At 46.7% G+C, this 22,022-nt stretch overlaps 4 protein-coding genes and 1 non-coding gene across 5 annotated transcripts; 3 read left to right on the forward strand and 2 right to left on the reverse strand.

The window, feature by feature from the left end:
* Positions 1-1,957: 1,957 nt before the first annotated feature.
* Positions 1,958-2,438, reverse strand: AO090001000606 (uncharacterized protein; the record flags this gene model as incomplete). The annotated part of the gene is made up of 2 exons (XM_023234626.1): positions 1,958-1,982; positions 2,125-2,438. The coding sequence occupies 2 exons, from the start codon at positions 2,436-2,438 to the stop codon at positions 1,958-1,960; spliced, it is 339 nt and encodes a 112-aa protein (XP_023089733.1).
* A 1,561-nt stretch (positions 2,439-3,999) lies between these two features.
* On the forward strand, positions 4,000-8,502 carry AO090001000608 (uncharacterized protein; the record flags this gene model as incomplete). The annotated part of the gene is made up of 5 exons (XM_023234627.1): positions 4,000-4,421; positions 4,864-5,856; positions 5,915-6,623; positions 6,771-8,353; positions 8,466-8,502. The coding sequence occupies 5 exons, from the start codon at positions 4,000-4,002 to the stop codon at positions 8,500-8,502; spliced, it is 3,744 nt and encodes a 1,247-aa protein (XP_023089734.1).
* Positions 8,503-13,418: 4,916 nt separating this feature from the next.
* On the reverse strand, positions 13,419-14,747 carry AO090001000611 (uncharacterized protein; the record flags this gene model as incomplete). The annotated part of the gene is made up of 3 exons (XM_023234628.1): positions 13,419-13,587; positions 13,657-13,804; positions 14,432-14,747. 3 exons carry the CDS (start codon positions 14,745-14,747, stop codon positions 13,419-13,421), a joined length of 633 nt encoding a protein of 210 aa, XP_023089735.1.
* A 2,351-nt stretch (positions 14,748-17,098) lies between these two features.
* AO090001t00012 lies at positions 17,099-17,182 on the forward strand. The gene has a single exon. It is a non-coding gene; the product is annotated as a tRNA-Lys (tRNA).
* Positions 17,183-18,028: 846 nt separating this feature from the next.
* On the forward strand, positions 18,029-20,939 carry AO090001000612 (putative zinc metallopeptidase; the record flags this gene model as incomplete). Its single annotated transcript, XM_023234629.1, has 2 exons — positions 18,029-18,080; positions 19,687-20,939. 2 exons carry the CDS (start codon positions 18,029-18,031, stop codon positions 20,937-20,939), a joined length of 1,305 nt encoding a protein of 434 aa, XP_023089736.1.
* Positions 20,940-22,022: the final 1,083 nt, after the last annotated feature.

Genomic DNA, 22,022 nt, shown 5'->3' on the forward strand with positions numbered 1-22,022 from the left:
GGAGCGGGAGGCTCTGAAAGTATCGGGTCTGGTGGACATTTTGTGTGGCTGGTCTTCGTATGCACTCTGGCTGGATGATGATGATGTTGTAGCGGATGATGTCTGTTGGACCATTACTGGATTGAGATGGAAGTGTGTTGAGACTAGAAATCAGAGGCCAGCTCTTCATGCAAATCCCGGATAGTCGCTAAAACAAACGTGAGGTTATTCGAACAGCACGGGCAGAATCTGGCGTGGCGATGTATATACCCTTTATACTCAAATTGAGTTTATAACGGAGATTGCAGGAGTTTCCAATACCCGTTGAATCTGAGGCGAAGGCTGTAGCAGCGCTGAATGGTATGCCGTGTTTCGACGGGATATATCTGAAACGGGGGTTTCCATGGAACCGGATCGCCTGGTCTAGAATCCGCTTTTTATTCCCTTGGTTCCTTTATTAGCCTACTTGGGTCCGTGTCAGCGTTTTTCTGGTTCCCGAAATTTAGGCTCAACGTAAGGTGGGCTTTTCGAGAAGGATTGTTGGGCCCATTCGAGTTTGGGATATTCTGGGTTGGAAGTATGTAACGGGGGACACGAGCTGTCTTGTAGGGTTGGTCCTTTTTTTTTTGGGGGGGGTTATTTCTTTGCTTCTTTCTGCTGGATCTAGTTTGAATCGTACAGAAGAAATGCGAGTCATACACACGGACACCGATCTAGATCTCTTGTTCAACTCGATCGTGAGATTCGGGTATGCTTCCCGTTCGAGCTCAGACTCCCACGATCGAAGCCCTCTCTGACTCGGGAGATGTGCACGAGCTCGCTTTCATGGACACATGGTAAATATGCCTCGTATCGGTTTCTCTGACTCAGGGTGGCCTATCCCAGTTGCATGATTTGGTCGTGACAGCGGCAGGGCATATTAATGACCCAAAGACTTAAATTTGCGGCAACTTGACACAATCAGCGTTCATATCCAGACGGGAAAGCTCCACATTATATGGATCTCGACAGATTACGCTTTTTTTCTTTTTCTTTTTCTCTTTTTATTTTCCCTTCCTTTTTATTTCCCCTTCTTTTTTTTATTATTAATTTTTATTCTCCCCGGCCGCTTCTTGGGCTTGTCTCAGGTAGTTTCTGTTGCTGATTCTACGTCGAGAGTTGCTCGTGCTTAGGTGAGATCTTGATCTATATTCGATCTTGAAGGATCCCTGGCTCTGCAGTCTGGTTCCTGGTGAATGGCATGTTGCTTTGGTATGCTTGACACAGGGCGTCTAGTCTTGAATTGGACTGTTCTCGGGCAGGCCAGTATGTACGCCGTTGTACGCAATAGATGCTGATCGCCGTTTCTCCGAATATTCTATACGGAGTAAACGAGATGTGGTGGCAATTAAGCGAATACCACAACGTATAAGCATGCGTTGTATATTGCTTCGGCTGGGAGAGGTTGCATTGAAGTGGATGTTGTGGGTACGTGTATAATCTCGACGTGCGGGAAACCCTTCGCGTGAGTAAATTGGGGTGGCGATTTGGGAAATTGAAGAAAAGCGACTCGGAAAGGCCGATTAGATGTAATGTAAGCCATGCGACGTGAGCAAGTGCCTCGGGCTAATGCATGTCACTCTTTTTGGGAAATCACCTTTCGATCTGCGGCATTCTTAGATCGGTAGTAGGTGTCCAGGGTAGAGCGGATCTGGTTTGGGCTGCTGCTCGTTGGGAAGGATCGCGTGGTGTGGGCCTTGCTGTCGTATTTTTTTATGGTGTTAGGGTTGAGATGTCTTGGCTCGTCAGGTCGGATTAGGACTTGGGGTTGAAGATCGGTTGGCGAAGCGAGGTTCTTCTTGGAGGTAGATATTTTTATGACTAACTTGTTCTATTATCGGACCACTGCTTTTTATGGGTGCTTTTTCAATTCGACTGGTGGTATCAATGATTGAATCTCAACATCTAAGAATAATAAAGGAAATAGAGCCCGAAACATTCAACGCACAAAGAAGTCCACGATACTATGCATCAAGCACACCTAAATCCAGACATGAATCATAAGTCATCGCTATAAACCGACGAACATATTGCAAGCAAATCCAATCATACAAAGAAGAAAGTGAACCGACAGTCATCTATGAATGACGAGAGGAGAACACTGACCCCCACGCCCGACCGTTTCCCCCATTCCTAGCTTTTTCGGTTTCCGTAATTAGAGAATTCTTCTCTATATCGTTGTGCATTGGGTTGACCTTCAGCTTTTGGCTTCTTTCTTCGACACGACTGGCAGAAAACTCCGAACCCATGCCTCGCGGGGTCTGTGATCTCGGAAATCTGGCTGACAAGGGTGTCTTGATGGCCTGGGTGGCTCGTCGAGCAGATCGTGTAATGACCTCGCGCATTGCCCATTGGCGTTTTTTGGCAATGAGGAATAAACTTGTTGTGAAGACTGTATAGTGACTAGAGTCAGTAGACATACCCAAGTAGCATGGAGCTGGGATTAGAGTGATGGGAAATTGGGAAACAGACTCCCGATGAGAACCACTACTCCTGCTACGACGCATAGCACGATCATCCCCGCTGACATTGACCTGGAGGCTGGTTTTGTACCATATCCATTTCCATCTTCTCCTTCGACATCGGTTATTAGTCCCTGCGCTCTTGACTGCGCTGTGAGAGTAGCGATGATAACGCAGGAGTAGGCAGTTCCCCAGGACATGTCGGTGATACCCAGTGAAATGGGAAGAATTGATAGGATCTTCAAGGTCTGGCGCTGTATCTATGAGTGCGGGGTTGCTTTTCCTTATTTTGAAAGTATATACAAGAGATAGATAAAAACAGTAGGTGGAAAACACACCGGTGAAGTCATTAGCAGTCTATATAGCAAGCTCAAGCACAACATCGTGGGCGCTACATGAATACGAAGTAAAAGGCTGTATGACAGGTACAACCTTGTGATAGGGTACCAGCAACAGTCCCAAGAATTGAAGGATGAGGAGGCGTGTTCTACCTCATCAAGTGGTCTATACAGTTGTGCTGAAGAACCTAAATTTGGATTCACGGAGCGAATCATGTTCGCAACAGACGACTGGGGATGTGATGTTATGTTGATCCTGGTGATAACCGCCCTTAGCATCGAGGCCGCAACCAATGAGAGATACGCCCGAGGCGCCAGGAGGAGGAAACCGCAGATTTGCCGGAGTTTCATTTTAAGCGAAGTGTGATTTCAAACTCTCTGCTAGGCTGACTTCAATTGCTCCCAGCAAATCAGTTCAGGGAGCAGTCGAACGCTTTGTTGCTTGGGTTTTGCCATAGAAACCGTTTTGGCGTTTGTATAGCGGATGATCGCTATAGTCAAAATGGAAGGGAACAGCCACACACGTCTGTGCGTAATTCGAAGCGGGAAAATTGACTCCTCTTTTAGATTGTCTCTATATGTGGGAAGCATCTGTCATGCACCTGGATTATTTGAATAGTAGCAGTTCTAAACCCAGAGGGTGTATATGTAGGCTACGATGTATCTGAGCCCAAACATGGATAGAAAGTTGGATTTCAAGAGCAAGCTAAGGAATTGAAGTAAACTCATTATATTTTTGGTATGATAAATAGCCTCCTAGTACCTGCAGTTAATCGTCTTCGAACGTATACTCGAGGAGTATAGAGATACGACAGGAATTACTAGTAGTGGTAGAGAGATACACGGATGCATCTAGAATAGGGTTTTTGTCACTCCCGAAAGCCATGATCCTCAGGCTGCTATATGCTCCTTCCTAAAGAGCCACCCCTGCCTATTCTAGTATTTCCTCGTCACGGGAACTGTCTTCTGGGACTTCCATGACGAGATTACTCCTCTCCACTCTCTTTTTCCTATAACCACAGGGTGTTTCACCGACCAGTTTGATCCACATTACCAGCAATCGCACTCTAGAAAAGCGGTTGAGACTTACGATACTTCCGAGTCCCTGATTACCAGCATCATTTTCTAAGGATACGACTGTGTCTGCCCAGTCTAGGACATGCTGTACCGCCTAAATCAACATGGGGAACGAAAGCCCTGACCCATTAGTGGGTGACCCTTTGACTCTTTCCGATAGAGAAAGAGACAGTGAACCCAATGAGATTGGAGATGATGAAGAGATGCTTCTGCTACAAATGGCGGGATCCAATACTGAACCTGTCTCGCCTATTCTCAACGCAGTCCTGGGGAAGGGTTCAAAATTAAACCAAACAGCCAACCCCAACCAACCCGCGGCGTCACTTGTACAACGCCCACGGAGCTCCGGCATTGACCTGACAGCTTTCTCTTTTGCCAGACCTGCACAGCATGGAAAGGCATTTACCCTTCATCCACCAGTCAAGCAAGCTTCAGCTGTTCCTGCGCCTCACAACAATAGCATCATGCAAACGGAGCAGAATGGAACCAGAAAGCCCGATCGTACAACTCATAATCACCAATCAAAGTAAGAAAATGTCCCAATGACTTGCGTCAATTCTACTAAAAGAAATATCTAGACACATTGCTTCTCGATCGAATGATACGGAAACCAGCTCCAGTCGCCAGATTACGAGGACCTCTTCTTCATCTTCGGAAGCCCAAGATTTAGAGACTGCGGATAGCAAAACAAAACCTGCCATGAGATTAGACCATGCACTCACCTCCAAGGTTCATCACTCGGAAAACAATCAAGCGCAATGTGAAGGAACTACCACTTTCCCGTCCGTTGCCAATGGACAACTTCTATCACCGGAAAATGAGCCACAAGGTACGTCAGCCACTTATACTTGCCTGGATGCGCTGAGATGGTTTCAGCTATAAGATCAAATGCCCTAGTTAAAGACAAGGTAGGAGGATTCATTTAGTATACAAAAGTCTGACACTGAACAAAATAAGATCAACGACAGATTTCTACAGTCACCCAGACAGGGCACAGCAAAGTTGACAAAGACGTGTGTTGCTGAGCGCCTAGCACACGAGGATGGGAGAAGCGTTTCACTTTCCCCTACAAATAACAGGTCAAGAGTATTGAAGCGCCGCCGATCAGGTGGAAAAAGAATCACCTCAAGACAACCCGCCTTTGGCAACGGCAATGCAGACCTGTCTGAGGAGGACCTATTCCAGCTCTTGTTTGTCAAGATCAAGGCCCGAGAAGAGAATGACGTCGTCGCTTCCAATGAGAAAGAACAGTTAGAGGCCAATATTTCCGAGCTCACGCAAGAGAATAATGCTTTGAGAAGCCAGCTCGACGTCTTCAGTAATGAGTTACAGCAAAGGACATCGGAGTCCAAGGCGTACAAAACTCAGGTAGAGGCTTGGAAGGCGAAAATAGCGAAGTTTAAATACATCCTTAACGAGCTGGCTTCTGGTTACAAAGCACTTCGCGTGGAAACAACTCAGCTCAAACTGACAAAAACATCACTAGATAGAGATAAAGCGGAAATAAAAGGCACAATTGCTGATACCAGGGAACAGTTGTTCCATGCTTCCAGTACAGTTGAGAAGAGTCAAAGTTGTCTTGTGGAATCACAAACTTTGATCAACTCCATGAAGCAGGCTTTGAAAAATGCAGAGGAAAAGACACACTCTGTTCAGGAGCGTTTATCCGACGAAAAGAAAAGATCGTCCTTGCTAGAGACGTATATACAAGACAACTCACGTCTTCAGGCGAAAAGGATAGGCCTTATCAGGGCTGACCAACTCGAAATGCTAAGAAAGCTTGATTCAGGATTTGAGACTGTGGCAAAGCATGTTGACGTATCTCAAACATCTGCACAAACAATCATAAAGCAGACACTAGAAGAGTTTCATTTGTCATTTAGGCGCATGGGTGAGAATCATGCCCAAGGAAAGATGGACTTTGAGCAGTGTAAAGCGACTTTTCAGGAGTGTTCGTCTCAGTAAGTTACTGATAGCTCGATGTACCTTCTGAGGAAGGATATGGCTAATTATATTCAGGATTAAATCTCTTACGGAAGACTTAGCAGCAGTCATCGAAAGAAGCTTTAAAGTGAATGAAGATAGGGCACAGCTTCTAACAGAGCAGCTTCGGTCTGTTGAGGAAAATGTGGGAGGTGAGTCTGCTCTACTCAAACGGCTTTCCGCAAGTGAAGTCACATGTACCACTCTACAAGAAAGTCTTGAAGCTTGTGCACCAAGCATTGATAAGCTCGGTTCCTTCTTGGAGGGCGCTCGGGAGAAAGAGAATAGCCTCGCTCGGCAAATGGGACAGCTCGAAATCCGACTATCTGAGTTGCAAACCCCAGAAACAACCGAACCTACAGCCGCTGAATTTAAAGAAAGAGTTGAACATGAACTAAGGATACAGCAACTATCAGATGAGCTGAGAACAGCCGAAGAACGCCTCAGGAGCAGAGCGATTGAAAATGAAGAGATGAGGCTGTCATTGCTCGAAGCCGTTACAAAAGGTCAGGAAGCAGAAGGCCGCGCAAACAAATTCGAATCAGAGGCAATCGCACTCCAAGACGAAATTAAGGTCATAGAGTCCAAAATCCGCGAAGAGCTTAATAGGGCCAGCGTTATCTCTCGAGATCAATATAGAGTCAAGTATGAACAACAAATTCATGAACTGTTAAGAGAGAAGAGCGAACTCTGCAAAAGTATTGAAAAAGTCCGAGATGAATTAATGGAGGCACAAAAAGCACTAGTACGCTACGACGTTATCTAGTACCTGAATATTGGCTGACGATACAAAGGTTGAGAGTGAAACAGCATATACGAAGAAGCAGAGTGAAGCAGAATGTTTAGTAGGCGCATGACTACCCCAGCATGAAGTTTTTACTGATCTCCGAAGGGGTTAGCGAAAGATGAACAGATAAAAGCCCTTGAAAGCAAGTGTATTGAGAAAGAGAACTCACTTGCGGAGCAAGCTGCAGAGGTCAGCCGACTTCGAGAAATGGAATCATCGATCGCAACGCAGCAGTCATGCATGCAAAGACAGCTCCATGAAGCTAACGAAAAAGCTGCAAGCCTTGAAAAGGAGCTCATCGTGGTCAAGGAAGAGAGCAGTGCCTCATATAAGCTGTCACAAGAAAAATTTGACATACTTCAGAAAAACCTCCTAGTGAAGGAAGAAGAGTGCACAAGAATCCAAAAGGAGCTATCAGTGGAAACATCAGCCAGGTTGAGCCTCGAGACTGGAAAGTCGAAGGCGAAATCCGAGATACACACTCTGCTTCGGCGAGTCCAAGATTCAGAACACTGGGTAAAGAAGATTAAAGAATCACTTGATCAGGTGGACGCTTTATCACCCAAGGAACCCTTCTCTGAGACTTGGAACAGGCTGATAGCGCTCCTACAGCCATTAGGAGTGAAGAACAGCCTAGAAGCTACTCCATTGAATGAGCCTACGGATGAAGGTGCCCTTATTTGCCGGAATGCTGATGCTGCTAATACATCTATCGCCTCAACGCCTCAACAAAGCTGTAGAGCTTTGGAAAACGACGTTGTCCAAACCACAGAACTTATCTATCGAACACAGAGTTTCCAGAGAAGTGTCTATTCCTCTCCAGCCAATGAGAGTCTGAAAGCTAGGGTGGCTGATGTGAAACTTCCATGCATCCCGGACTCACAGCAGTCTAACAGCATTGTACCATTTTCAAGCATTCGACAGCTATCTCCAACATGTTCAGTATCCGACCAAGTTCCGATCGAATTTGCAGCCATGCTAGTTTCGACACCAGAGGAAAATATCGTTACTGAAAAACCTGATATACTGACTAATTCAAATAGGAGCTGTCAAGTGGCAGCCAACTCCGCTGAGAAACAGGATGCTGCAAGAACAGAGGATACGAAAGAACGGTCGAGTGAAAGCACTCCATTAGGAAAAATGGATCAGCATTCTGGTGCTAGCCAGCCAGCTAGCCAGCTTCCTCACATCCCGGAAGATATGGAAACTTCCGCGGTAACGCCAAAAGCAGTCACATTTGAAACGGACATTCCATCGACAAGCAGGGAAAAGCGCAAGGCTTCAGACTCTGAAAACTGCCACGAGCAGAAAGATACATCGCAAATGCCGCTACCTGGTCGAATGAACCGAAGAACCTATAGTAGGAATCGGCAGACGCCTCAAGTGCGCAGCCAAGAGCAGTTCGCGCATCAGAATTACTTGCCTCCTTTAAGTAGTAAAGCCTTGGACCACGATAGCGCTGAAAGGCCAGACTCTGCCAACAAAAGAGCTAGGGGCCCGACCTCACCCCAGCCGAGACGCCTGACAAGAGCTGATTCTAGATGCTTTGAGCGTAAGACAAGTCCTACGAGTCTCGCGTCTGGTAGCAGTCGACATTCTTCTATGAATGGAAACCGCTCCAATAATCAAAGGTGGCCAGCTCGTGGAGGAAGAAGAACAAGAGGTAAATACCTGTCCGAGTCAACAAGGTTAGTGAGATACGCTAACTTCAGCAGGTGATCGCTACAGCGCTCGGTTCAACAGACAAATATGAGAAGTTTGTAAATCTCAGGCATCTTCCTTGATTATGTATAAATATAGGTTGCACATGGTATCGTTACTGAGTTGTCTAAGGTAATGTGCGAGGAGTGAAAGATCTCGGTAGACAGGTGGTTGCAAAGATGGTCGGATCCTAGGAATGGTATATTGAACACATTTATTGACCCAGACTGTACTGCTTTAAACGCCAGAATGCAAAACCCAAATTGATATACAGCACGGCAACATCCCGGAGTATGACAAAATTCCAAGTATTATCCGCACTGATGTTGTCTAATGTACATGGTTTATCGTTCGATAACAGACTGAGTGACATCCGACAACTCGGTAGGCCGTACCCAGTGAAGGTTGTCTCGTAAACTTTGCTGCCCGACACCGCCTGAAGGTCGAAGCAGTCATCATTTCTATCTCAGCTGCGTATGCGCGGAAGATCGTGTGAAGGCGTTGAAAGGACATGATTATTTCGCTCTTCCGCCCTTTGTCGCTTCTAGGAATAGCACCTTCTTCTTCACAACGGGATCATACTTGAGCATGCTCAAGGGGCGATGGGTACGAGGTCTGATCATCGTCCGGTAAAAGCCAGTCATGGCCATGGAGATGAGACGAACGGCGACAGTACGAGACTTGGCTGTTGGTATCGATGTCAGCTCCGCACAAGACTAGGAACAAACCATCGGCGCGCGCTGCTAGCGCATTAAGTCCATGGTGTAATGAGAAGGGCATATGTGTTCTTACCTTTCTTGGCCATTTTGGCGGCTCTAACTGAAGGAAAATGGAACGTTGGGGTGTTTGGCACCTGATTTCAAGAATTCGAGATCATCGGAGATGCGGCGGAGAACTTTGGATTCGCGATAGCTGCACGTGACCTATATGTCTGAAAGTGGTATGGTTGAAAATGTGGGTCATTGTTTGGCTTTCATTGTTCTGGAGCATCGTAATTGCGACCTCTCCTCCAAGAACTACAAATCGTCCTGGAGATTATTTTCTTTTCCTCTAGGGAAATACTACTAGTATAGTCTGCGTCCCTGTCGCTAATTGACAATGGGATTCAATCAAGGACTTCTCAGTTCAGGTTCGTCTCGGGATTTCCACAGAGCGTCTGCACTCACTGTGTATCTGTTCGAAGTTATTGAACCACTACACCCTCGCGACATTAAACGATCTTTTATTCTCAATTCATCCTTTTATTTTTCGAATTTATGGGTATATAATACTCGTGACGAAACATATATTCATACGAAAATATTATTACAATGATGATACCAAAATCAAGACTACTATTACGGCTGACTAGTACATACAATACCTGCTAGATCACCATCTCCAAGAATAGCCTGCTTAGACTAACTCTATCTCGAACAGAATTTGGCTTTATGAAAATTTCTCCTGCCGCCTGACCTGCAGATCGCTAGTGGCTGCGTTGGGATGCTAGATATGTAAAACCTACTGGATCGATCGTCGACGCAGGGCTGCCCTACTAAGGACATAGTACATCTACATATGTTCTCAAGCTTCATCTATCCAATATGACCGACTAATCTCCTATATCTCTGCTTCTACTTCCTCGTTTCTTTCTTTCTTCGCAACTGACTTCCAACCCTTAGCACGTGTACTCAGCCCGCGCGTTCATGCCCTCGAATATCGAGCAGGAGGACAATGTCACAGCCATGAGTCAGAACCCCCCATACTGGCGGATTTTGTATGGATACATACACATACACCTGGTGACCACAACATGGTGTATACTCAAAACGGCAACGAACCGTCCCATGATCAATCCCGGACGACAAAACAAGTTGTGGACCGTGCTAGCGGATACCCTCCAGCTGCTTTAGTGCCGGCTTAATCCGCGGCGGGAACTATTCTCATGCATGTTAAGTGTCCGTGTGGTTCCCTAATGGAGGGTGTTTATACACCTTTTCTCCCCTATCCGGGGGTTTTTTGGGCGGCGAATACATTTTAGTAGCCAGTGTCATGTGGTCGCATCTGAACGGGAGGGTTGGACCGAGACGATCTACGGGCTGGTGTTCTTGGTTTTGGGAACTTTGTCGACCTCCGATTTGGTCGGGGGTTTTTCTATTATTGTTGAGGTGTGGAGGGTTTTTTGTTGTCGTTGTTTTCATGGCTTCTTGTTGCTGGAGATGGGAGATCATGATGATCGCTTTTGTGGGTGGTTAGGTTTGCGGGATTGTCAGGCGACTTTTGTGTATGTCGAAGTTCTGGGGGTGCACCGCCACAGTTTTCATTGAGGGGATACGCTTTTTTCTTGGGTTATTTTTACTGAAATATTAATGAATTGGTGAAAAGATGTCGATCCGGACTATGCATGGCAGTTGATGCTGGCCAGGCACCAGTCGTTTAGTATAGTTCTGCGGATAGAGGTTGAAGAACTAGATAGGTTCCGACGAGTGTATCGTGAATGACAGTGGTCTAACTACTGCTATCCATCATCGCGGCTAGCGGTAATCAAACTAGATTCCTTGTTATTCATGAGCCGATCCAGCCCAAGTCCATGATATAAGGGATATGATCATCGAAGCTAGAAGAATCTCGCTGACAGCACCACTCCACTTGGTCAATACATATCAAACTTTTCAGCCATTATGCCCTGCATAGCTCCCTGCAATACAAATTAACACCCATCACCCAATGCCCGGTATTAGTAATTAGACGAGATGCGTCGTGTATCTTCAGAAGCAAGAAAGTAGAACGGTCATCAGGTGTCCAACACCATCCAACACACTCATGTACAATTCCTCCTAAAGACATACTTCAGTACCAGGATTATCATAGCAGAAAACCCACACATACCATCAGGTTAACGTGGTTAGTTGTTACTCCGGATTAGCGAGCAAAGCAGCAATACGAGCGCTACGACGTCGCTTGAAGACAAAACCGTCAGGAGACTCTGGAGAGGTCTTCCGCTCACGTTTAAACAAAACAGGCTTCTCACCATCTGCCGTCTCATCTGTCGCATGGTTCGACCACTCTTCGTGTGCCTCTGTAGTAGGATTGTCGGTCATCTCAATCTCTCCCGTCGGCTGAATACTGTTCCTTGTTTGTTAGAAAACAGGCCCGTTGCCCGAGGACACAGCATAAGACTAACCACTCCCCGTCATCAGATCCACTATGCGAAGTCGCCTTCTCGGTCGCTATCTCGGGCTCCCCCAGGTCATTCAGACGCTCTCTATCGTAGACCCTCCCGGTAGTCATCGAGATGGGGCGATCCAACCCAACACTTCCTTGCCATTTGGATACCTGCTCTTTCTTCTCGATGGTTCCGATCCCCTGGAGCATGGATGCCTTGAGAGATGGCTCCTCTTCACTGCTGTACTGTGCGTTTTCGCCGTGGGTACGGTGTTCTTCCTCGGGTGCTGCAGTGGGGAGATGAGCTTTGAGTAGGTATGAAGTTGTAGACATGGGAGAGGACTGGTCGACTGCCTCTGCGCCGAAGCGTCTGTGGATGGCCGGGGTGAAGGGTGAGTAGGAGGTTCGGAAGCGTTTCTCAAGATCTCTTTCGATGTCGGTGTAGTTCACTAGGACGTTAAGCTCGCTGTGGAGCTTGTCGGGCTCGAATCTGTCGGCCATTGTTTGGGGTTGATGAGGGGTATCTAGGGATGGAGATGAGGTGTTCTTTGTATACTTGTGTTCTTTGTATGTTTGGGGGTGATGTTGAGAGACGGGGTCAACGGGGAGTTGAAGCTTTCTCTTAGCGAAGACTGCTCAACGCATCACTGTAGACAGAAGAGACAGAAGAAGGACGCTATAATGTGACTTCAACAGAGTACTAGCCGTGATAGGAGATAGGTGAGGAGTTCCAATAGTTGATCGAATGAAAGGCAAGCCTGGTATAGAAGGCGTTGGAGATAGTGGAGAAATGAGCTCGAGGGAGCTCCACCAGGAACAGAACCCAGCACACGAGACTCTACGTCAAGGAACAAATCAGGTTAATCAGAATGAGGGGGAGGCCTGGAACGTCCTGACATGGTAGGGCGGTAATCTTCTCCACGGCCTTACCACGGTTGACGGGGGTTCGGTGAATGCGAGACGTTCCACTGTTTGGTTCCTTAAACAGAAACCTAATTAGTCGGAAGATATCAAAATTATCTACTGGGAGATTTGACTCTGATATAGACGAACCTCGGTGTTCCTGGTCCTGGTTTTTGTAGGTCAACTTTGCGGGAACTCTCTCATCTTGTAAAGGGTAGCAGTAGGTTTAACAAAGAAACGCTTTTATACACTATACTCTACTTTTCTCTTGTAACACTACTAAGGATTATCATGGCAAGTGCACGTTCTGGAGGATGGAATAATCATGGTCTAGCCCATATAGATATTCGACTCACCATATGGCTATCCCTTGAATGAATTCATATGCGTATAGTATCGATTTTTTTGTTCGATCAAAAATCAATCCTATCTGTATGTCTTCTATACGAATTTCTTTGAACGCTTAAGATCCAACAACTTCAAGCTGCACAATGTAAAGACAAATATCGCCTCTAAATCAAGGTTGCAGTTAGATTGGTTTCCAGCCTATTCATATTCAATCTGTTAAGCTTTCTTGGTAATTATGGTCTCTCGTCTATAATTTTAATCTTAGTGTTATATTCATAGTTCTATTTTCTTCTTAAACTAGTGGGTCAAATTAACCTACTTCCGATATTCCATAGAGTAATCTTCCAGGAGTATACACTCTGTGTCCTGCACCGCCATAACCCACTTGATCTACGGAGAGTATTAACTTACCAGGACCAGGATTGACTCATATAACCATAACGCGCAGGATGCATTAGGTCGAAAATACACTACTAGTACAAGGGAACAGCATTAAGAGATGCTATTAAAGGTGGGGTTGTAACTTGTCTCGTATGTGTAAATGTATTGGGACTCGTAATTACAGGTGACTCACGAGTCAGTAACATTCCTATGCGATCACGTTGTCCAGAAGATGTATTTTAGCTCTTCCTTTCTACAATGGATCTACTTTATGGTTTACATACAAAGTAAGGTCATTCTATGAAAGAATTTTTTTTTTCTTTTTTTGTGTATGTTTTCTCCACAATCTTCATAATTACATCGAGTCATAGATTCATAGTAAACATAGGAAAAAGGATCCTCCAATGAATGGCATGCACTGTTGAGGGTGTGCGGAGGAGGACAACTAGTAAACTCCATCCAACATCATAGGCTGAAGCCTCCAGTACGCAGAAAGTAAAAGCTCATGACTCACTCCCTGCATGCATATCCTCTTCCAATCACAGCAACCGAATAATCCAACAAACTATACTTGCAACTTGTTGTAAACACCACCTTTTTTTTATTCACTTTCTTGGATTTTCCCCGTTTGTTTTGGGTTTTTGCAAAGGTGTCCTTTCGGACTACGTAGAGGCAATGTCTTCAAAGTAAGATGGCTGAATCACATAGGAAACCATTCTCTGCGAGGGAAGAAAACCCACGGAAGACGCCAATCGGCGCGAACATCCGTACCAATTAAGACTGGAGTCGGATGGGCACATTGTGCGTGTTATGGATTCGCGCATGAGCTGGGCCCTGCCCGGCTGAGTCGAGAGTGTGTGTGTGTGCAAAGACGACAGAGTTCGAATAGCACTGCCTGCAGCACGGCTATATGATGGTCCGTATAGAGGTAGACTGAAAAGATAAACCAGAAGCTGGACGGTGAACCGCTCAACGGTGGTATTCAGTGGGTCTGTAGATCCGCGAGGACTCCCTGAAACGTCTGCGCTCCGCCGCATCAGACTCGTACAGCGATCCCCGGCTGGGAGAGCTCCGGCTAGGGGAGCTACGAGGAGAGGAGTAGACGATGACCCGACGACGCATCGCGTCACGGGGCTCGCGCTCAATGATTTCAGTGTATGAGACAGGCTGCTGTTGTGGGCTTGTCGATCGGCGGGGAGGAACGGGGTAGGTTCGGTCGTAGGTGATGATAGGTGACGGTGACCGAGGGGGCTGGACAGCACCCTGTTCTTTGCGGTTCAGGCGCATACCATCTTCAATGGCGAGGAGCAGTGCGCGGACAGCCCGGCAGTCGCGGGGTATCTTGACGAGAGTAGGCTGGTTGCGCTCACGGTCGAGGGTCGAGTATGACTTTCCGTTCTTGCTGTAAAGGTAGTCGGCGACGTCGACGGCGTATTGGTGTCCACGCTCACAAAGAGAGCGGTCATCTTTGCGCGCTCTGAGGGGATCTGCGCATCGAGTGCAGTGGCTCGCATGACGCTCAAAGGCGACCATCACGTATTCCTCGTCAGCCTCGAGATCGCGGACGGGCAAGACGGGATCGACGACTTCGACTGGGGCAGGCATCGTGGAAGAACGTCGCAATGACCGTCTTCTACCTGGAGTTTGCTGGTGGACAATCGTATCTCGTATGGGGAAGAGACGAGGCAATGTGAGGAAACGAGAAGATCTTCGGGGAGACAGCGTGACGGAGTTTGACGGTATAGTTACGGAACTGATTGGGAGTGGTAGCAGAGGAAGATTGAGGTGGTTTGGCAACAGAAGGGTTTATAATGTGTCCAGGTATAGGCAGCAGGAATTATACTGGAGAACTGTGTAGATGTAAAAGTGGATAAGAGGATCATTAACGGTGGGGGGTGAGCAAGATTATATACTAAGGACTTGAAGGAGACATCCACGCTCAAAAGCATACAACCTAAAGCAATACCTCTAGTAGCCAGGATGGGTCTGCGCTATGACCGCACTGATCACAAGAAGACTAGGGTGGGAGATCAAAATAAAATAAATAAAAATACAAAATAATAGTAATCATGTTCTAACATGAAATTCAATACAATACGAAATTAAATCAAAGTGTGGATGGTAGCCTGGCAGATGATGTGAAAGAAAGTTGTTTTGAATTTCTTCAGTGATACAGTAACTTAGGGTCCAAAGGGCGGGTGACTCGACGCTAACCTTGAACGATGCACGAGAGTGGTTCCTAAGGCTCAAACAAAGCATTCTCACTGGCGGGGGACCTGTGGCTGGTGCGCGCAGGCAGTGCTTTCCCTCCATGACCATACCGGTTGATCGCGAGAATTGCAGAGGCTCTAGGCCATCTGATTGGACTGTCCGTATGAACAAGTCGGTCAACTCTTCTTTCACCCGCATTCTGCCTGGCTCCACACCATCACAACTACTAGTACACTTGGGGCTAGGTACCTGTCTAGATCCCCTCCAAACCACCCGTCGCTTACCCGATTGAGGTGTCGGGGGACACTTCGAGTCATCGTTGCTTGTCTTTCGGAGAAACAATGACGATAGCAGACGGACTGACTCCTTTTTGACAAGGATTACTGTGGCTTGAGTGGCTTGACCTTCTCGTGTTCCCTCTCTGCCTGCGCCGCACTCACGACGTCAATTTCCCCCCAACTGCCACCACCATCACAGCGTCCGTATTACTCTTCTGTAATACCGAAAGAATTCGCTGCGTTACCACCCCTGGAGATGCAGCCCTGAGCCATTGCATATTTCCTGCATCTGCATGCCATTAACTTTATCATAATCGTTGGTTGATAACGCTCTTCTACTCCGTGGGGTAAGCAACAGCAACCGCCGAACTGTCCCTCTACGCTCATTTGCTTCGCAGCCGCTGACCACAATCGCGGATCTTTTCTGAGACAGTAAATCGTTTGGAACCATTCTGTTGGTAACCTACAATATCCTGGAACTCCATGATACCTCACCTCGTCTATTTTGGTTCGTCTCACTTTTGTTCTAAGAATAAGTCGGGATTTTACGTGCTAAGTTGCTAACACGAACGATGGATGCGATCACCGGGACCATATTGATAAGGGGTCGCTAGACCTGTTCGGGTTTCAGGGGTCTCAGCCTCAGTCTTCCAAACAGATACCTTGGAATACGGCTCAGCCACAGCCACAGATGCCACTGGCTATCGTTGCTTCGTTTCGTCTCCCACTATTACGGTTAAGCGCCATATTCGGCCGCACGCAATGTCAGATGCTCACTCTGCATGGATAATCTTCCGAAAATGAATGCACTTGTCTACTTCTACTGATCAACAAAGGGCCAAAGCTACAGAATTGAATTTCAATTTGACGCGCGCAACGATGTCTGGGCTGTTGAGTCTGTTTCACCCTATCAACCTGGCGTCGCACTTTCCCAGCGGCAGTTTTCTGGTCCACGATCCCCAGTACTTATCGCGGTGACCAAAATAGAATATATCGTGACTTACAACAAAACTGTTGAATTCTGCCTTGGCTAGCGTCTCGAGAGCCATGGGAGCCTTATGACCAGCGGCACGAGCGCGTAACCCGTGCTTCCCCTTGGAGGGAGGGGTCGAATTCGGAGGATGAGCACTGCTGCCTGTCGCATTGTGACCACTCTGTCCTGCATTGGCATTGACCTGTCTGGCCGACCAGGGGTAAAGGACGATCAGACCAATAGCATCTTCCTCTAGGAACGTTGATGTTAGGACAACTAGGCTGCAGGGCCTAGCTCGCTGAAGTCTCCAACACCCTATTTCACCCTTTGCCACTCCTTGGATGAGCCGCTGCAGCCGGCATCAGCTCCAAGCCGGCGGCAGCTCCAAGCTGGCTGGGGGAAATGGATCGCTGACTATCTACACGGGACAGAACACCAGTCAACACCTTTCATCACGATATAATTTGAACTACTTCACTTCTTCAACAACTGAAGCCGGGCTAGCTCAATCGGTAGAGCGTGAGACTCTTAGTCATCACGGTATCTCAAGGTTGCGGGTTCGACCCCCGCGTTCGGCTTAACTTTTTGCTCTTGCGAAGAGCGCGGTTGAAAATTTTTTGGTGGTTCACTATCGGACGGATGACCCTCGCCACGCGGGCTCCACTTCGGATAGGATCCACATGCGGCTACAAAAACCTAGGCTACTGCATCAGTATACTTTGTAGGCCACCTTGATCGGATAAGCCTGTAATGTAGGCAAAATATGCTTTTGTAGTACATTTGCCTAGTTGTGGTAGCGGCTCATCAGGTATTCCCTCGTCAGTAACTTGTAATGTGGGCGTGTTATGGCGTGAACTCATACATGGCAAGAACTTGTATCCGAAATATATTTTATAATCATCAATGTATTATTTCACATTGTGTCTTGAACAGCAGATAAACCAAGCTCCAACATGCTTAAGATATGCAGCAAAATGATTACACTGAGATTAACGACATTTTCACAATTCACTTGGAACTTCGTCAGAGACTAATCGCATAATGAGTAACAAAACAAGCCAACTTAGCAAATGTTTAATGCGGTACCATTGTCTGTCCTATTATCACTACGCACAATAATAAAGTAGACCCAATAAACTAACTACCTGATGTAAACTAAAGCCAGTACAAACCGCCCATCCAAGCGACCATGACCATCAAGGCAGGTTCTAGCCAAAGCCAGGTAGAAGCAACCGTCGCCAACCAGACAGCATTATCCGGGTCATCGGTGATATTTCGATGAATCCAGTCCAGTGTTTTCAGAAGAAGTATCAGTATAAGTCGGAGTGCTGACTCGAGGGCAGTCTATCATTTTATCAGTACTAGGGACACCCTTGTTTGCAAATTTGGGGGTAACCGGACCATTTGAGCTTTGACAAAGAAGTATGACGGAGCAGGCTTTAGTTGCGCGTAGCGGTTCTTATTTTGATTGTTTATGTTAGTGTTCCGGTGGTCCGTTTGCATAGTTGGGGTGAGACTTTTGGATGTACATTTAGGGGCACATATGTTGTGCATGTCACAGGGACAGCTCTCTGGGCAGTCGTTGTGTCCGGTGCAGATGTTATGACATCTGTTGAGGACTCTGAACTCCTTGGGAGTAGCAGAGCTGGTATCCCGGGTGACAGCTACTGCGTTGGCCATGCCGAGAAGGGCAGAAAGGGTGAGGATGCTGAACAGATTCATTGTGCCGAGACCAATGTCCTTGATTAGTTATGCGGTGATAGTGCTTCAAGTGTTTGGTAATATGAGGATATCGGGAGGGATTTTCAGCTTAGAGAAAGGAGGAGATAGTCAGCTATTTATATTGATTAGCTCTCTAGGGCAAGTTAATAAACATTCTACTTACATAGATATACTTTTTAGTCATGTCTATGTACTTTTGCCAAATAGTTAATTTGAGAGTTAATCACCCCAAAGGACGTGCACATCAAACTCTCTTTTGTTTGTGAATTGGTGTGTTCTAATGCACGGATCTACAAATGGTACCTGACTACCCCAGATATTGATGAATCCTGTGGTTACCCCAAAGGGAGTAATTGTGGATATGCACTCAACAAACTTTGATCCCTAGAACCGAGCTCTAGCCAAAGCCTACTCTACTCATTGAAGAAATACTTAATGATCGCTCACAAAGAGAATCCGACAAACTATCAAAGCCCCGGAACCTTAAACCAGGAATCCCTGTCTTGTGAAACTGGCTGAGTAGCGGAATGATTCCCACTGGTTGCATCTTAGCAGGGAATGTTCAATAGAATCAATTAGTCTATGCAATGAATCGATATAGTCTGGTTATGTACTAGCGAGAAATATTCCCAAATTCATACTCGGAAGGTGAAGTTAAGCCAAATGCATGATGGAATGATTTCGATACAAAATTGGTCTGGTGGAATTAACTGCCAGTCAACTATACCATGTAGTTATACTACAAAAATAACGTGGTGAATGGTAAGAATGTACAATTACCTAAAATAAAACAATAACTATGTAGAGAACTATTATTCATAGAATATTTGAGCATTGGGTCGACCTCTTTACGCTGATGAATTTGTGCTATTATCGGGATTCGGGAGTATGTAGTAGTATGTAACCCCCTATGAACTCATGCGATAGATCATATCTGACCAGTGCAACCAATTGTCCAACCGCAATTGATTATCGGCTGTCTCGTATTCCCCGAGAATTGTCCGTTTCTATCTCGTCTAATCAACCAACAGATAAACCGCAGCTTGCCGAGTCGTTCATCACCACTGGGCCCTTTGCCGACACTGTGGGGACTCTGGGGAACTTATCGGTTCCCGACGCTTCTCCCCGCCTTGCTCTCTTACTACCGATCTACGATCCTGCATGTCATTCATAAATAAGAAGTGTCCGAATTCAACCCCGCACATGCTCTCGCAATGTGACTTCTGTCTTTATTTTGCTCTTTTCACTCGCCCCCAGTTAACCCATTCCCATAATCATGCAAGTAAGAGGTGAGAGCCCAAGTAGATCCGTTCGTTCCGGATTATATTGTGACTGGGTTCGATGCTAATATCTTTATCAGGTGATGGCCTAAAGGCCCTTATCGAGAAATACCGACCAGACTTGAAGCCGTTTGAAGAGGTCTATCGTCAGTTGCACAGCTCCCCCGAGCTAGCCTTCCAAGAAGAGAACACATCAGCTATCGCCGCAGATCATCTCAAAAAGTTGGGCTTTGAGGTTCACACGCACATCGGTGGATATGGAGTTGCCGGTATTCTCCGTAACGGCGATGGGCCAACCGTTCTCCTGCGAGCCGACATGGATGCGCTACCTTTAGAGGAAAAGACTGGTTTGCCGTACGCTAGCGACAAAATCGTTAAAGACAAAGACGGAGTGAAAAGACCGGCAATGCATGCCTGTGGTCACGATACGCACGTCACAAGTCTCATGGCGAGTGCTGAGCTTTTAAATTCCGCCCGGGATCACTGGTCTGGTACCTTGATCTGTATTTTCCAACCAGCGGAGGAGCTACTGTCCGGCGCCAAAGCGATGATCGAAGACGGGCTGTACGAGAAGATCCCCAAGCCAGACGTTGTCCTGTCGCAGCACGTTATGAAAATGAAAACGGGCACAGTCAGTATCCGTTCGGGTCGGCTGCTCACGGCTGCTGATTCCTTCGATGTGCGCATCTATGGGCGCGGTGGACACGGCTCGGCTCCTCAGACTTGCATCGATCCCATTGTTATCGGCGCAACAATTGTGACGCGCCTGCAAAGTATCGTCAGCCGCGAAGTGATGCCGGGCGAACTGGCTGTTGTCAGTGTTGGGAGCATCCAAGCTGGTCATGTAGCGAACATTATCCCCGATCAGCTGGATCTCAAGCTTAATGTTCGGACATACGACCCCAAGGTCCGCGAGCGTGTTATATCTTCCGTGAAGAGAATCATCGAGGCAGAGTGTCTAGCAGGAGGTGTCGCCGAGAAACCTCTTGTTAAGCAGATACTTTCTGCTCCCGCGACTATCAACGATGAGGCTACAGTCAAGGCTCTCCAAAAAACATTTGGATCATATTTCGGAGAAAACTTGGTTGAATCGGAGCCAGCGACTGCAAGTGAAGATTTCTCCCTTCTTGCGACGGCGGTAGGAGCACCGTATGTGATGTGGACGTATGGTGGAGTCGACCCTGAGACATGGGATGATGCCGTGAAGCAGGGTACCACTGATCAGCTACCCAGTAATCACTCCCCGTTCTTCGCTCCAGTGATCCAACCGACTCTTGGTACTGCAATTGATGGAATCGCCCTTGGAGCACTGACTTTCCTGAAGCGGAACTAAGAGTATGACAACCTCACACGAAAGCAAATCAATGCGGATTGCACTATGATTGCGACCGTTACGTTCAAATTTGAGCGCCTTTTTCCATTATCCTGTACATAATTGTTGCAATAGCCTTTCTAGGCTGTTAAACCGCCAATTACTGGCTTGTAAAAGAAGCCATTAGTTCCCGTCACTCGTCTAAAAACCCTGCTCTTGAAGCAAGATAGGCGAATCTTGAACCCAAGAAATCTGTTACTATATAGAACTAACTTGGTAACAATGAATCCTAAAGCACATTATTTCAAAGCTTCTCCGAGACATAACTCACAACAATCCTTGTGGTTGATCTTCCTGCAAGGAGCTTCTCCAACACTCTATCAGCATCATTAATCTCATTGCACCGACCTGAAGGAATAATAATAACTCTTCCCGACTCGATCTACTGTTGTTGAAGAATCTATCAATAAAGGCTCATGTAGCCGCAAAGACTCCAGTGTGCCATTTAAAATAGAGATCATACCCCTGATCGATGGGTTGTCGGAAGTTTCGATGGTTTGAGTAAAAAGCCGAAAGGATGACCACTACGTCTGATTTCGAGTATAAACGGCAGTTAATGATTTTGGTTCAAATTTTTGATCTTATTACTATTGCAATTAGAGTCTTGCAAGGATCAGTGAGGGATGAATAAGGTACCAAGCATGTCTTTAGGGTTTATAAATGGGCCCAAAGCAATCGTCACTTTGGCAGTGACGGTTCCCCACCAACAAAAACTTCCGGTTGATCCCTTATGAAAGATGACGAGACGAAACACATCTCATTTGCTAGTAACTATGGCAAACAACCAATGATTGGCATCTCAAGGCCCGAGTACCTAGGGTACGGGATCCGGATAGCAAATTTAAGCACAGTATCCCGCGGCCCGTTCTCCTGGTCTCATGTGGCCTCGTTCCCCACTGTACGGCTGTTGCACAGAAAATCCATGTGCGACTCAAGCTACCATCTAATACCCACTCGATAAGCTTCAAGCACATATGAGTTGCGAAGCTCACAAGGGACAAGATATGATTGTGGTGCTCGATGATAAGCTTCCAGGAGACGCTT

Source organism: Aspergillus oryzae, chromosome 2, assembly GCF_000184455.2.
Source record: "Aspergillus oryzae RIB40 DNA, chromosome 2".
Lineage (NCBI taxonomy): Eukaryota > Fungi > Ascomycota > Eurotiomycetes > Eurotiales > Aspergillaceae > Aspergillus > Aspergillus oryzae.